The following is a 15,802-nucleotide window of genomic DNA, read 5'->3' on the forward strand; positions in this document are numbered from 1 at the left end:
TTTGGCCAAATTCCAACGTTTAGACCACTTTTTGGTCCATTTTTTGTTTCTCAGTGGCTAATTTTGTGTGGTTTTTAGTGTTTTTAGGTCCCTCAGTGTTTTAGTGGTGGAATTTTGTGAAAAATTGCAATAAAAAATCATCTAAGGGCTTCTTGTTTGACCTGTTTTAGTGTTTTAGTGTTTTTGTGTTTGTGTGTTTTTTGTGTTTTTCAGTTTTTGGTGTGCATAGGCCAGTTTGTGTGCTGTTTTTTGTGAGTCATTTTGAGTGTGTTTTCGTGCTGATCTTTAGTGCATGACCAGGTCCTCTAAGGACATACCAATTGACCTAGACCTTGAAATAGAAAGGACCCTTAGGAAGCAAAGAAAGGCTAGAGAGTTAGAGTTTCGGATACCTGAGAATCCTCCTGCCTCTTCTGCCACTGCATCTGATATTCCTTCTGTTTCTATACCTACCCCTGACTTCAGCACAATGGCAGGTAATGGGAATGAACACAATAGGAATGGAAATAATGTAAATCATGGTCATTTGGATGGTAGAACCATTAGAGAATTGGCTGCCCCTGATGTGCACTACCAGTCTTTATGTATTCAATATCCCCAATTGGATGCAACCTTTGAATTGAAATCTGGGCTAATCCATTTGCTTCCCAAGTTTCATGGCCTTGCAGGTGAAGATCCGCACAAGCACCTCAAAGAATTCCATGTTGTCTGCTCCACGATGAGGCCACAAGGAGTTGATGAGGAGCAGATAAAACTTAGGGCTTCCCATTTTCATTGGATGGAGCTGCAAAGGATTGGTTATACTACCTACCACCTGCTGCCATCACAAGTTGGGATGGGCTAAAAAGGATCTTTTTGGAGAAGTTCTTTCCAGCATCCCGAACAGTCGCCATTCGAAAAGAAATTTGTGGCATAAGGCAGAATCATGGGGAGACATTACATGAATATTGGGAGCGATTCAAGAAACTTTGTTCTAGTTGTCCACACCATCAAATCAGTGACCAGCTGCTGGTCCAATACTTCTATGAAGGTCTTATTCCAATGGATAGGTATTTGGTGGATGCAGCTAGTGGAGGAGCCCTCTCTGAAAAGACACCAGCAGCTGCTCAAGAGCTAATCTCCAAGATGGCACAGAATGCCCAACAATTTGGTACCAGGTCAGCCACTCCCATGAGACAAGCCAATGAGATTGGTGTTGCTGCCATCAATGACCAACAGAGAATAGAGAACAAACTGGAGGAATTGGCCTCCATGGTCAGACAGCTAGCCCTTGATAAAGGACAGTCCAAATCTCAGCAGGTATGTGGTATTTGTTCATTATCCTCCCATGGTACTGACCAATGTCCTCAACTGCAGGAGAATACAGAAGCTTGTGCTGGCATTTTTCCTGGAAGACCCTTCCAGCCACAGCAACAAAGATATGATCCATATGCTGCCACCTATAATCCAGGGTGGAGAGATCATCCGAACTTGAGGTATGGAGGTCCTTCCAACCAGCCATTCCAGCCACCACAGCAGCAGCAGCAACCTCAGCAGCACAGATTCAATGCACAAAGACCAAGTCAATCAATGCAACAACCCCAACCAGCTCCTAAATCCGAATCAAGCTTGGAAGATATCATGAAGCAGCTCGTTGCCAACAATCTCCAGTTTCAGCAAAGGACCGACACTGCCATACAAAATTTGGAGACACAGATTGGACAACTGGCAACCAACTTCAGTGAGCTACGGAGTCAAGGTTCGGGTCAGTTGCCTTCACAACCAGTTTCAAATCCAAGGGGCAATGTAAGTGCTATCGTTCTCCGCAGTGGCAAAGAGTTAAGCAGCCCACCCTCTCCACAACCAGAACTTGGGCAGCAACAAGAAAGCCAAAGGGAAGATCAACCTCCTCCCATTCAAAAGGACAAGCAGCCCACCACTATTGATCAAGATAGAGGAGAGACTTCTTACAACCATCCACTGCCATTTCCTCACCGAGCCACTCAAAATAAAAAGAGGGTAGAAGCTGAGTTGGACAAGGAGATCATGGAAACTTTCAAAAAAGTTGAGGTGAACATACCACTCTTGGAGGCCATCAGACAGATTCCCAAGTATGCCAAGTTTCTCAAAGACTTGTGCACCCACAAAAGGAAACTGAAAGGAAATGAAAAAATCAACTTGGGAAGAAATGTGTCAGCATTGATTCAACCTGCCATGCCTCAGAAATGCAAAGATCCAGGGACTTTCACCATTCCTTGCACTATTGGAAATTTGCAATTTCATAATGCTATGTTGGATTTAGGAGCCTCTATTAATATGATGCCTAAATCTGTATATTCTTCTTTGCAGGCAGGTGCAGGCACATTGACATCTACAGGAGTGGTGGTCCAGTTGGCAAATAGGAGCACAGCATACCCTGAGGGAGTATTAGAGGATGTATTAGTAAAGGTAAAGGATTTCATATTCCCTGCTAACTTCTATGTTTTGAATATGGAGGATGATCGCACACCCGGACACGCACCACTCATTCTAGGTAGACCCTTCTTGAAAACTGCAAGGACAATAATTAATGTGCATGAGGGTACTTTATCTATGGAGTTCGCTGGTAACACAATTCAATTCAATATCATTGATGCCATGAAGTATCCCTTAGAAGATCATTCTGCCTTGCATGTTAACTTTATTGACTTAATGGTGGAGAAAGCATGTGTTGAGTTGTATAGTCTTGAGTCTGAATTCCCCACCATCCATGATTTTACTGATGATATGCATTGCCCTCAGTCTCATGACAGACTTAGTAAGTGTAATGCTTGTTCTGAAATAGATAAGTTTTTGAGTATTGTTGATAGTGCACCTTCTCATACTATATCCGATTCTCATGTGCCTCCCATAGAGGAAGTTTCTGTTGTTGAGAATGTAGTGCAGGTAGGTGGCAACATAAGCAGACTGGTGCCTTCAATTCAACAGCCACCCACCTTGGAGTGTAAGCCCCTGCCCGAGAATCTGAAGTACGCTTACTTGGCGGATGGAGACAAGCTACCCGTGATCATCGCCGACAACCTTCAGCCTGACCAAGAGGAGAAGTTGTTGAATCTGTTGAAGCAACATAAGAGAGCCATAGGTTGGTCACTTGCAGACATTCCCGGTATATCCCCTTCCTTATGCATGCACAGGATTCATTTAGAGGAAGGAGCTCGACTAGTGAGACAGCCAGTGGGTGAGTCCAGTGCAGGTAGTTCCGAAGAAGACAGGATTCACAGTGGTAGCCAATGAGAGGAATGAGCTAGTGCCCATGCGAGTGCAAAACAGCTGGAGAGTCTGCATTGACTATAGGAGGCTCAACCAAGCTACCAGGAAGGATCATTTCCCACTCCCATTCATTGATCAGATGCTAGAGAGGTTAGCTGGAAAGTCCCATTACTGCTTCCTTGATGGTTTCTCTGGTTATTTTCAGATTTGCATAGCACCAGAGGATCAGGAGAAGACCACCTTCACCTGCCCCTTTGGCACTTTTGCATACCGGAGGATGCCATTTGGTCTATGTAATGCCCCAGGTACGTTCCAGCGATGCATGGTGAGTATATTTTCAGATTTACTTGAGCATTGCATGGAAGTTTTCATGGATGATTTTTCCGTCTATGGGACCTCCTTTGATGAGTGTCTGATCAGTTTGGGTAGAGTCCTAGAGAGATGTGTTGAGAAGAATCTTGTCCTAAATTTTGAAAAATGTCATTTCATGGTTGAGCAGGGGATTGTTTTGGGTCATGTTGTGTCCAAGAGAGGTATAGAGGTTGATAAGTCCAAGGTCGATATCATTTCTTCTTTGCCTTACCCCGCGTCTGTGCGGGAGGTACGTTCTTTCCTTGGACATGCAGGATTCTACAGGAGATTCATCCAAGACTTCAGCAAGATTGCCCTTCCAATGTCCAACCTGCTTCAGAAGGATGTGGAATTCAAATTTGATGAGTCTTGCAAGATGGCCTTTGAGGAGCTCAAGAGGCGCTTGACTTCTCCACCCATCATCCAACCACCCAACTGGGACTTGCCATTCGAGCTCATGTGTGATGCTTCCAATTATGCAGTTGGTGCCGTCCTTTCACAACGAGTGGAGAAGAAGTCACACGTCATTGCTTATGCCTCGCGCACTCTGGACAACGCCCAAGCAAACTACACCACTACTGAAAAGGAGCTTCTTGCCATTGTGTTTGCTTTAGATAAATTTCGCTCTTATCTCCTGGGTTCTAATGTTGTCGTGTTTTCTGACCATGCAGCTTTGAAATATCTCTTGAAGAAGCACGATGCCAAACCCAGGTTGATACGGTGGATGCTCCTGCTTCAAGAGTTCAATGTTGAGATCAAAGATAAGAGTGGAGCTGAGAATCTTGTGGCTGATCATTTGAGCAGGCTTCCTTCCTCTTCAGATGCCACTACCATGGACTGTCAGCCTATCAGAGATGACTTCCCAGATGAGTTACTCTATCACTTGCATGGTACTGAGCCCTGGTATGCTGACATTGTTAATTTTCTAGCTGCATCTGATATCCCTGCCCATCTTAAGAGAGATCAGCTAAGTAAATTTAAAAGTCAGGCCAAGTACTATGTATGGGATGATCCATATCTATGGTGCATGTGTAGTGACCAAGTCCTTAGGAGATGTGTGCCCGATATTGAGTTTTCTTCAGTCTTGCATTTTTGTCATTCACTTGCATGTGGTGGATACTTTGGTCCTCAACGCACAGCTAGAAAGGTCCTAGACTCAGGTTTATATTGGCCATCCCTTTTTCGAGATGCTCATACATTTTGTAAGAATTGCACACGTTGCCAGCACACAGGATCAATATCACGTAGGAATGAAATGCCTCAGCAACCCTTACTATTTTGTGAGATCTTTGATGTTTGGGGCATTGATTTCATGGGTCCTTTTCCTGTCTCCTTTGGTTTTGTGTACATTCTTTTGGCTGTGGATTATGTTTCGAAATGGGTGGAAGCTAGAGCCACCAGGACTAATGATTCTTCTGTGGTTGCAGATTTTGTTAGATCTCATATTTTCTGCAGGTTTGGCATTCCCAAGGCCATCATCAGTGATCAAGGATCCCACTTCTGTAATAGAACGATGCAATCCATGCTTCGAAAGTATGGAGTTTTACATAAAGTGGCGACGCCCTACCATCCACAGACCAATGGGCAGGCTGAGGTTTCAAACAGAGAGATCAAGCATATTCTAGAGAAGACAGTCCAGCCCAACAGGAAAGACTGGAGCAAAAGGTTGGAAGATGCACTTTGGGCCTACCGCACGGCCTACAAGACTCCTATTGGCATGTCCCCATATCGACTGGTCTTTGGAAAAGCATGTCATCTGCCGGTAGAGATCGAGCATAAGGCCTATTGGGCGGTAAAGCAATGCAACATGGATATGACAGAGGCTGGTTCCCAACGAAAGCTTCAATTGCAAGAGCTTGAGGAATTGAGATTGGAAGCATATGAGAACTCCAGAATTTACAAGGAAAAAACTAAGGCTGCTCATGACAAATTCATCAACAAGAAAGAGTTCAAAGTTGGCCAGAAAGTCCTCCTATACAACTCCCGTCTAAAACTAATGCCAGGTAAGTTGCGTTCTCGTTGGATTGGTCCTTTTGTGGTTACTCATGTTTTTCCTTATGGTGCAGTTGAGCTTATGGATGAGTCAACCGCAAAGCGATTCACAGTCAACGGGCAGCGGCTTAAGCCATTCTACGAGAGCTTTCAGGAGCATACTATGGAAGAGCTGCATCTCCTCAACGCCGCCTACAATTGACAAAATCAGGCTGTTCCTCTCCTCTTTCCTTATTTTTTATTATTTACTTGTCCTATACCTGATTCTTGCTGCATGCTTACATTGAGGACAATGTAATGTTTAAGTGTGGGGGGAGGAGTTTTAGAAAATTGAAATAAAAATAAAAAATAAAAATAAATAAATAAAATTTTTTTTGCAAAATGAGGCAAATTGAGTTTGAAAGAATTTAGCATGATTAGAAAGTTGATCTTATCTTTTTGGGCTTTCAAGTAAATTGGAAATGAGTTTGGCTTTGGTGAGTTGATTGAGGTAGCCTTTGTGGGGATATTTGTGCATGTTCTTGTCCTTTCTTATGCTATGCCTATATCCACTAATTATGGGTATCACTCCAGAGCTTGTTTTGAATCTTTATTGAAGCTATCAATGCTCATGCATGTAAAAAAAAAAAAAAAGAAAGAAAAAAAAAAAAAAAAAAAAAAAAAAAAGAGTTATCTTTTCCCTTCTTTAGGTTGAAGAACATTCATTGCATCCCTTGATTATGGCAACATATTAAGCAAGTCCTTTGGAATCAAAAAGAAAAATAGATAGAAAGGCCAAAGGCCAAGGTGAGATGGAGCGTAAAACGCACTCGCCAAGGTGAGATGGAGCGTAAAACGCACTCACAAAGGTTGGGATGGAGCGTAAAACGCACCCACCTTTCAAAAAAAAAAAAAAATTGTGTCTATTTTCTGCTTGCTTAATAGTTCTTCATTGATCTTGGGTTGTCTTGAATGTTTTCTTCCTAAGGTTTACTTTACTTTTCATTGTTATCTTCCTATCCCTTTCACCTTACCATGTTTGAGCCTTGAATAAAAGTCCTTTTGATATGCATGCATAAAGCACTAAGAGTGGAGATTTAGAAGATGAGCATATCTGGTAGTGGAATTATGATTGAGTGGAGTTGGGCATAGCATTTGAGGAACTTGAAAGCATGTTCTTATTCTATGAGGGTCTGCTTATTTTGACTCGCCTTGCCAAGTAAAATTGCCATGCTACTTGTTTGTTTGGGAAGTGTAAGAAAGATGATCTTTGAAGTGTTGAATTCCTATAAAACTTGCCATGCCTCTCATTTTGCATTCTTTGCATCTTTTTTGTTCGAAAGAGTGAATGTTAGTGTTTAGTGTTTTGCCCAGGAGTGCAAAAGTCCAAGTGTGGGGGAAATTGATAGAGCACATATTCTCATATTATTTAGCCCTCAAATTTAGTCTTTTTTGCACATTAGTTGTGTCCTTTTTATTCATCTTGGTTTTATTTTATAGAAATTGGGCTTCACACTATTTTAATTTATTTTTCCAGGTTTAGGGCTATGGGAGCATGATATGGGGCATGAAACGTCTTGATGGCAATGAGATATCTTGGAAATTGGAGATAGAGAAGTGAGGGCCATTTTTAGCAGATTTAACCTCCTGCACTTCCTTCAGTATTTTGGCCTAGATAAAGTTCCAGAATGAAGATGATGTCTTCAGAGATATTGTAGAGGACTTCTATGGCTTTCTGTAAAGGTATGGTTTGTCCAAATCCGAGTTCGTTTGGGCCTTCAAACAGCACTTCAAAGTCGGGGCTAGGAAGTTGGGTCAAATTAGGAAAGCTGCACAGATGCTGATTCCTTAAAAGGGCCATATCTTGGGCGTCCGATATCCAAATCAAGTGATTCAAAAGCCCTAATTAATATAATCTTCCTGATCTACAATTCTTATGAAGAGGCCGAAGCCCATAACGCGCTCTAACTTATCCGAAATCGGCTGTGAAGTGGCAGTAACCTAGGGTTTCCTCCTTAAGCCCTATTTAAGCACCTTAAGTGGCCGATTTTGAGAGGATTCTTTCGAAGGGCGTGAACAGTAGCCAGCTTTCATTCTCCCCATTGTTCTTGTCAAGATGGAAGGCTAAGGTTCTGTAATCATTTGCAATACCATCCTTGTTCCCGGTTTGAGTCTTTGGTTTTAATGGAAATCTATTTTTTTTAGTTTTAACTTCATTGTTCTCTTGTTTCTGTTCTCTCTTAAATCTGTGTATGTGTTGATGCCGGTTGGATGAATGCATGCATTGTCTTTGTTTGAGAATCCAAGGTTTTTGTGCTCGGTTGAGGCTTTAACTAGAAACAAGAACAACCTGTTTGAATGGTATTTCAATCAATCTCAAATCTGTACAATAAGGGGAATCAAAACTGATAAATCGAACTAAGAGGTTTCTGAAATCTGTTTATTGGTTTTCTTTCCAATCTTTGGCGGTTGTTAAAGGATTATTCTGGTTTTTGATTTGAGAATCGAAACTAAACAAATGGTTTATTGAGAAGGCGATGAAAACTGGGATAGAAGGTTGGTTTGCAATTGATTGCATCTTGATTTCTTGTGTTCTTGCTTGTTTAGTTTTCTGTTTTTCATCAAAACTTTCCCCCCCCCGTTTAACCTTGTTTTGAGAGATTCGTTGAAGGTTCGTTGGGAGACGACTTAGGGTTGCACTCTTGCTGCAAATCCAAATCATCATTTATCTAATCTATCGGTGTTCGACAGCCCCGATCAGCAAGCTCGGACACCTGGCAAGAATCCCGCAACGGAACCTATTCTTGAGGGCCTGGTTACCCAGAGGTAATCAGGTACCTAAGGCCCCGGCCAACGTAAGATCTTCGGGTATTCTGGAACCCTTGATTGAGTTTAAGTGCTAAACCCGACTCTTTGGCTGATATTTTACTCTTCGATTTTATCTAAAGACAAAATAGAAGAGTGGGGGGAAATTGTTGTGCCATGAAAAAATGGGAGGAAAAAATTAGGAATTTTTTCAAAAATGAATGAAGGCGCAGCGGGAAGTTTGTAACAAAGGGCAAGCCTCGTGACAGGAGCAAGCCGCGTGAGCGAGCCTCGTGGTAGCCTGCCATGAGCTACCTTGTGGCAGTGCTGGCCAAGAGGGCCACTATCGCGAGTTGCCTCGTGGCAATGCTGGCCGCGAAAGCCAGCCTCGTGGTAATGCTAGTCGCGAAAGGCTAGCCTCGTGGCAAGTGCCCCCCTCTCGATGAAGCTTAAGCCCCACTCTGTAATTGCCACGTGTTAGCGCCAACCATCCTTGAGAATCGTGCCCTATAAATACCTAGCTATAGGACATTGGAGGGGACTTCAAATTTCGATAAAATTTAGATACTTCAATTGCATCTTTACTATTTTCGTGAATAGTTATTAGGATCCGATATTGACTTTGGCATTGGAGGGTCATCACGAGTGAGGATTCTCGCGAGCCTTCTAACCCATTTTCGAGTGTCAATAGGACAATATCCCTGTAGCAAGTCCTTGTGACAAAGACAGAACCTTGTAGCAAGACCTTATGGCGAAGACAGAACCTTGCAGTGAGACCTAGTGGCGAAGACAAAATCCTTGAGGCGAGGCCTTGTGGTGCAGACAAATCCTTATGGCGAGACCTTGTGGCGGAGTTAAAGCCTTGCGGTAAGACTTTGTGGCGAAAGGCAAACCTTGTGGCGAAGCCTTGTTGGGAAGAAGCTTGTGGCAAAACCTCGTGGTGAAAGAGCTTACAGCAAAGACCTTGTGGCGAAGGAAGATCTTTGTGGCAAAGGAGCTTATGGCGAAATCCTTGCGGCAGGCATTCTTGCGGCGAACTCCCTTGAGGCAGCTTCTCTTACGACAACCTAACTTCACCCGACACCAAGCTCGAGTGGACCCCACATCATAAATTTTAATTGTTGTATTTTTGGCAACAACATTCATACTACTGTCTTTTTTCTTTACGAAGAGTATCAGGGCTCCCCAAGGTGACATGCTTGGCCTAACAAATCCCTTATCAGTCAGTGTTTGCAACTGATCTTTTAGCTCTCTCATTTCAGCTGGGGTCATCTTGTATGGTGGTATGGAGATAGGTTGGGTGCCCGGTACTAGATCTATAGAAAATTCAATTTCTCGATGGGGAGGTAGACCTGGTAAATCCTCGGGAAAAACCTTCGGATACTCATTCACGATCCTTATCATCCCTAATTCTGGATTTTCCTCTACTACATCAGGTTCTATTGATACCAGCACTTGCAATGCTACGCCCATCCTTTCATTTCCTTGCCCTTGGAAAATGACCCGTTCCCCGTTCCCCGTTTGGTTTTAGCAAACTTATCGACTTACCTTTATAGTCTATCTTAGCGGTATGTAATGATAGGAAATCCATGACTATAATCATGTCAAAGTCTTGGATTTCTAATAGTGTCAAGTCCATCCTACAATCTTCTCTTCCCATTTTTAAATTGCACCCACGACATCCCATTGTTGTTTCTATAGTTATACCCATAGGGGTAGCTACTATGTAATTCCTCGTCAGTACTGATGTTGATGACATTTTCCTTGTCTTCGAGATCTGCAGCAACAACATCTCCTGAGCTCCTTCATCCATGGCCTTTTCAAACAAGTCCACATACTAGCTCGAATTCTCACACAAAAGTCATACAAGGTTTCAAACTCCTCATTCTACTAAATCCACTGAGCATAAGTCTTCCATTCCCCTACCAACATAGCATAAGTCTTTCATTCCCCTACCAACAAGTTGATAAGATAATCAATCTGATACTTCGCTAGGTCTTCTAGCTGGTGATAACTAAGGGGTACGTCATCTATAATATCTTCCATTGCATTCAGAAATTCAAGCACGTCCTCCTCTTGTGGATTTCCTCGAGCTTCGATTCTTTGCGCCCAATGAGTCAACATCACTTGATCAACCACTATTGCTAATAAAATATAGATTCTACTCAAAAACCTCAAGCGTATATTTCCTAGAGTTTCCCTATCATTTTCCTCTAAGTTTTAAATGTCTCTTAGGACCCATAATCCTATTCTAAGTTTTTGTCCAACAGTTCAAACCAAGCTAAATTCGACAACTTAACTAATCTAGGGCTCTGATACCAATTGTAACACCTCGCCACGTCGGGCGTGTCACTATAAGGAGTTACCGGGATTTCCACCATACATAAGATCCACACACACGTAGTGTGACCAAAAGAACAATCTTCACATGCTAACAGAATCCTAGAACCCCAGTCCAGCCTTTTTAATTATTAAGACCAATAAATCTAAACTAAACAAGGCATAACCTCATGCAACAGAAATAACATAACTTGATAACGTAGGATACTACAACCGTTCATACAAACCGTCTTCCAAACAAAATAAGGATTACATAACTGCAAAAACATAAATAACATCTGTATCGCTTGTACTACATCGTCTCTATCCGACCACGTCATCATCCCTACTGTGACCCTCGTCTAGAACGTTTGAATGTTCTAGGGGCAGAACCCAAATTAGATGCTGAATCATCTAAGTGATGGCACAGGAACAATTTTATAGAATACATGAATGAACAAAAGCATGGCATATACAAAACAACACGACACGTCAACCTTGAGAAATCTCCCTGGCATACTCAACCTCCCGTGGAAAATCCATTCCACGTCATACAGTTGGGATTATCCTTACCACGACATACTTAACCTCAGGGTGCACATCATCGTTACCCGATCAACAAAGATTAACCTTGCCCCATTCTCAAGAAGACCCTATCCCATCCCACCGGAACATGACATGATTCAAAAATAACAATGCAATGAAATCACTTGCCATGCATTTTCACAAATCATATCCAGTTAATGCATCACGTAAAAAAAACTTGATACGCACAATATACTTGTAAGCAAATAGGCAGCACAACCACATGAAATCAACCACCCCTAGGTGAAATCAAAAAGCGAACCTCGGGCCAAACCACCCACATATATCACATTAGGTTTTAAAGAGACTACTCACTCACCTTAAATAGTAATTCAATGTGTTCCTCAAAAAATGAGCTGACCTCGAATAGTGTGTAAAACCTCTACACCTTTAGGGATCCTTTCTTGGCCAATAATTATCCAAGGAAATCAATATTTATGATTTTCTTAATTTCCTTATTTTTCTTTATTTTCCTTAATTTCCCTTCTCTTTGAAAATGTGTAATAAATACATAACACTCATTTTCTCCAAATATTTTTCCACAAATATTCCTAAAATAATTTTCTAAAAATTCAAATATTAATTTCAAAAATTTCTCATACCTCACGCGCCCTCACGCGCCAAGAGAGTAACCTATAAGTAGGGTCTGCGTGTGCAGCACACGCGGGTTGTCTTCTCCGGTCATATTCTCCAGTGACAACGACTACAACTAGCTCCGATGACCAATCTAATCCTACTAGCTTGAATCCCTTCTCAAGTCGGTCCTAGGGATACCTTGGGTTGCCTAAAAACTACACTAGAAAGGCCTCAAATTGCCCGTTACACGGTCGGCTCCGGCGAAGCCCGATTTTCTAACCAACTCACTGAAACCCCATGAAACCTATACCAAAACCTCCTAAATTCTCCAGAATCACTCCCTAGAACTCAAGGAACAAAAGCGTTATGCTCTCAATGTTTGATTCTTGCTAAAACTCCCCGATTTGCCTTCAATTTTGAATGAAACCCTAAGATTCGACAACCTTATTTATACCTAAAATCCATCTAAATTTCATCCAATAATAGGTTTTCCTAAACCCTAAGCTTCGAATCTTTATCATTTTGAGCCTCAAATCAAGCTAAATGAGGATAAAAATCCTCTGAAATTTCTGGCCAGATTCTAATCATTTCGAAACCTATTTTTCATCTTATCACCGTCGATCTTGGCCAATAACCATGCGTATTTGAATCATCATGGCCTGGAGAGCATCCCTGTACCCCTTGGAAGTCCCGCTAATGGCCGCCACAAAGTTGGACCGTGATTTGCTAGTTTCACACCTGTTTTCTAAATTTTGCACTTTCACCCCCCAACTTTTGGTGTTTCACATTTCTGCCCTTATATCTCAAACCCTGGGTTTTCCACTTATTCCATTAGACCCCACAAGTTTAGGATGTCTTATTACACCACCAAAAGTTTATAAAAACCTTCATTTTGACCACCCTCGATTACATTCTAGATTCTACACTTTAGCCCGAATGCCCCTGATCGTGTATTTGATCCTAAATTTCCTCGAATCTCTGTGTTTTTTTTGAAAACCCCTGACTCTTTGGACATTTTTACCCCCCAAGTTTCATTTTGGTATGGTCACTTATCTTTGCATTCATGTTTTGAAATTTTACACATTGGCCCAAAAGTATGATAAACTGCATTTAGACCCAAAAGATTTCTAAAATACTTTTGATATAAAACTTTGGATATTACACTCTCTCCCTCTAAAAAGAAATTTCATTCTCAAAATCATTGATTGCATTGCATCTGTCTCCAACAGCATGGCCCAGGCCCGTCACTGATTGCATCGCACCCGTAGTATAACTCCGAGCCTTTGGGTCTCAATTCCATTACCTCAAGCCATCATGGTTACACCACCACCCCTGTAATGGTCTTCTAGCCAAGTTTACTAGCCTATTTCCAATTCCATTTGAATATTTCTATATTCCATAATTCCTCGACACAACCTCACCCTCAGGGCACAAGACTACATAGCCATCCCTTAACAACTTACTTCTTAATTTGCAACAAACACCTGACCTTGAGACTCTACCATGTACAATGGTCATCTTTGTCCTCCTCGACCATGTCATTACCATGACCACAACGAGACTCTTCCCAAGGTCGTTGCATCTTAAATTTCACAGGTCGTCACAACCACTATGACCTCAATCTTGGATTAGTCTTTTCCTCATTACCTTGCTCTTCTTGAATAGCTTACTAATCCCCGAGAAACTTCAACTTCTCCCGAATTACTCTTGTACCTTTCACTTCCATCGAGCTCACACCATTTGGTTAGCAGCCACATTGGATTTAATACAACCATCATCAACCAAGACAACCTCCTGCCATCGCTTAGCGCCACATCCAGTCGTAACCGTGACTCCAAAGCCACCTAAGCCACTGATCGACTACTCTTACGATGTCGTGCGACCATGACCGGCCACGGCTCACCATTACAGCTATCACCGATCGATGCCTTCAGCCACCATCGGCCACCCCTAGCCGACACTTAACTCCATAGCTAATTTCTTTCACGACCCTTAACCTTAAACTACGAGGTTAACTCTCAACCATTGCCCATAGACCAGGGCATCCCTGTAGATGTATCACACACAACTATTGGCTAATCTCATTAACATCGAAACCTCATTCATGGAGGCTAATCTCATTCTCATGAATCACTCATTCGAGCTTTTAATACCCATTAGCGAATCTCAAATTTGCCCTCAACATCTATCTAATCCACTTCATTAGATTTTGTTGAATTATCGGGCTCACAGCCAACACAACATTCCTCTAGGCACTACTCTAGCTACAGAAACCCTCTCGAGCTTAGCAGCTCGACAGCTCAACTATTAGCTCTGCAGGTTAGCCTCCCCCCCAGCTCGGTAGCTCGGCCCTCTGCTAGTTCGGCAGCTTGGCCCTCCGCTAGTTCAGCAGCATGTCCCTCCGCCAGCTCGGCAACACAGCCACTAACCAACTCGGCAGCTCAGCCTTTCGCCAGCTCGATAGCTCGCTAAGGAGCACCACTCAATCGAGCTCATCCCTATTCCGATCAACCACCTTCTAGACCTTGGATCTCTTTCTCAAACCGACCGATCTGACTTCCAAATCTTGCTGAGCCATCATATAAGTGGAGTACATGGCAATCAACAAAGCTTTACTTCGCATTCATCGAGCCTCACACTCCCATCATTGTCATTACAAGTGTCATCACCTGGCAATCGATCTTGTGTCATTAACTGGAATTCCATCTAGTGCCACATGAGGATGCCTCCTCAGTATCACATCGACACATTCAGGATTAATGCTCGACTGTGCCACTGTGACCCTTCATAGATCCCGCAACCCTGTCATAGTCACATGTTCAGCCTATCACACTCACGTCACAAAGATCCATGTACCTGAAACCCTACACGTTTCAGTATTCCATCTCATGGTTGGCTTTCACGTAGCAAGTCTTGCCCTCCCCGACACTACTTCACATGACCTCCTGGGGTCACTTGCCAACTCTTCCAATCAACCCTCCATTTCGCATCGCTCAAGGTTACATTGGATCCATTGTAATACCTGGGAATGATTTGAGGCTATAAATAATATTTGATGAGGGGTACAAGTGGAATTATCGAAAGAATAAGGCTATAGGACACACTATCACAGTCTTAAGTGACCGAAACGACCCGAGGGAGTACCCCGGACCCTAGATAGCCAAGGAAAATGGTATAGTATTGACGAGTGATATGAGTTATGATTTTTAGTGATGAAAAAAATTGGATCAGGAATAGTTTTTGGTACAGCTGTCGACCGAGCTGGGAAAACTATATCGACGTAAGAGACGTTTGGAAGGTCAACGGAGCGTGTTAATGATCAATATTTTATGTATAGAACAACCATTAAGTGATTTTGGGTTGAAACAAATGGATTTAGGGTCAAAACGAACAATCAAGCCAAAGTGCAACTTTCTAAATTCGCCCAAGGGAGGTCAAAACAATGGATTTTCAGAAATTTCAAGGGTGAAATGAGAAGTACAAAGCTTATGAGCCTTAGTGACATAGTTGGATAATTTAGGGGTGATTTGGAAAAGGCCAAAATGAGATTGGAAGAAATCAGGGGGTGAAAAGTGCAATTAACGAAACTTCATGTGTGAACAAAAGCCACAGAAAATGGCCGCTGCCTACCACCGCTTGTGGCCATCGTTCCAGGCGATGGGATGGCCAAGGGTGGCTCAGGGGAGGTGCTATCCGGCGGTGTGAGTCTTGGGGACCAAGCCATGGCCGGCGATTGGTCGAAAAACGGCCGATTTTTTGCTATAAAAGGGGCCTAAAGTTTGAGAAATTTTTGCATCAAATTGGTCGCGTTTTGGCGAGAATCAAAGAGAGTTGATAAAGGGATTTTGCTCCTGGGTGTGAGGGCTTTCTTTGTAGAGCATTTAGAGGTGTTTTGGGAGCATTTGGTGGTCGTTTTAAGCTCAGACGGTGATGAGTGGCGGTTCGCCTAGGGCCAACCTACAACTCA

At 42.6% G+C, this 15,802-nt stretch overlaps 1 protein-coding gene across 1 annotated transcript; it reads left to right on the forward strand.

The window, feature by feature from the left end:
- Positions 1–292: 292 nt before the first annotated feature.
- On the forward strand, positions 293–3,252 carry LOC127811135 (uncharacterized). Its single transcript, XM_052350845.1, is given in 2 exon segments — positions 293–758; positions 761–3,252. Coding segments are annotated over 2 exon segments (2,958 nt in total).
- Positions 3,253–15,802: the final 12,550 nt, after the last annotated feature.

Source organism: Diospyros lotus, chromosome 10 (assembly GCF_014633365.1).
Source record: "Diospyros lotus cultivar Yz01 chromosome 10, ASM1463336v1, whole genome shotgun sequence".
In the NCBI taxonomy this organism is placed as follows: Eukaryota; Viridiplantae; Streptophyta; class Magnoliopsida; order Ericales; family Ebenaceae; genus Diospyros; species Diospyros lotus.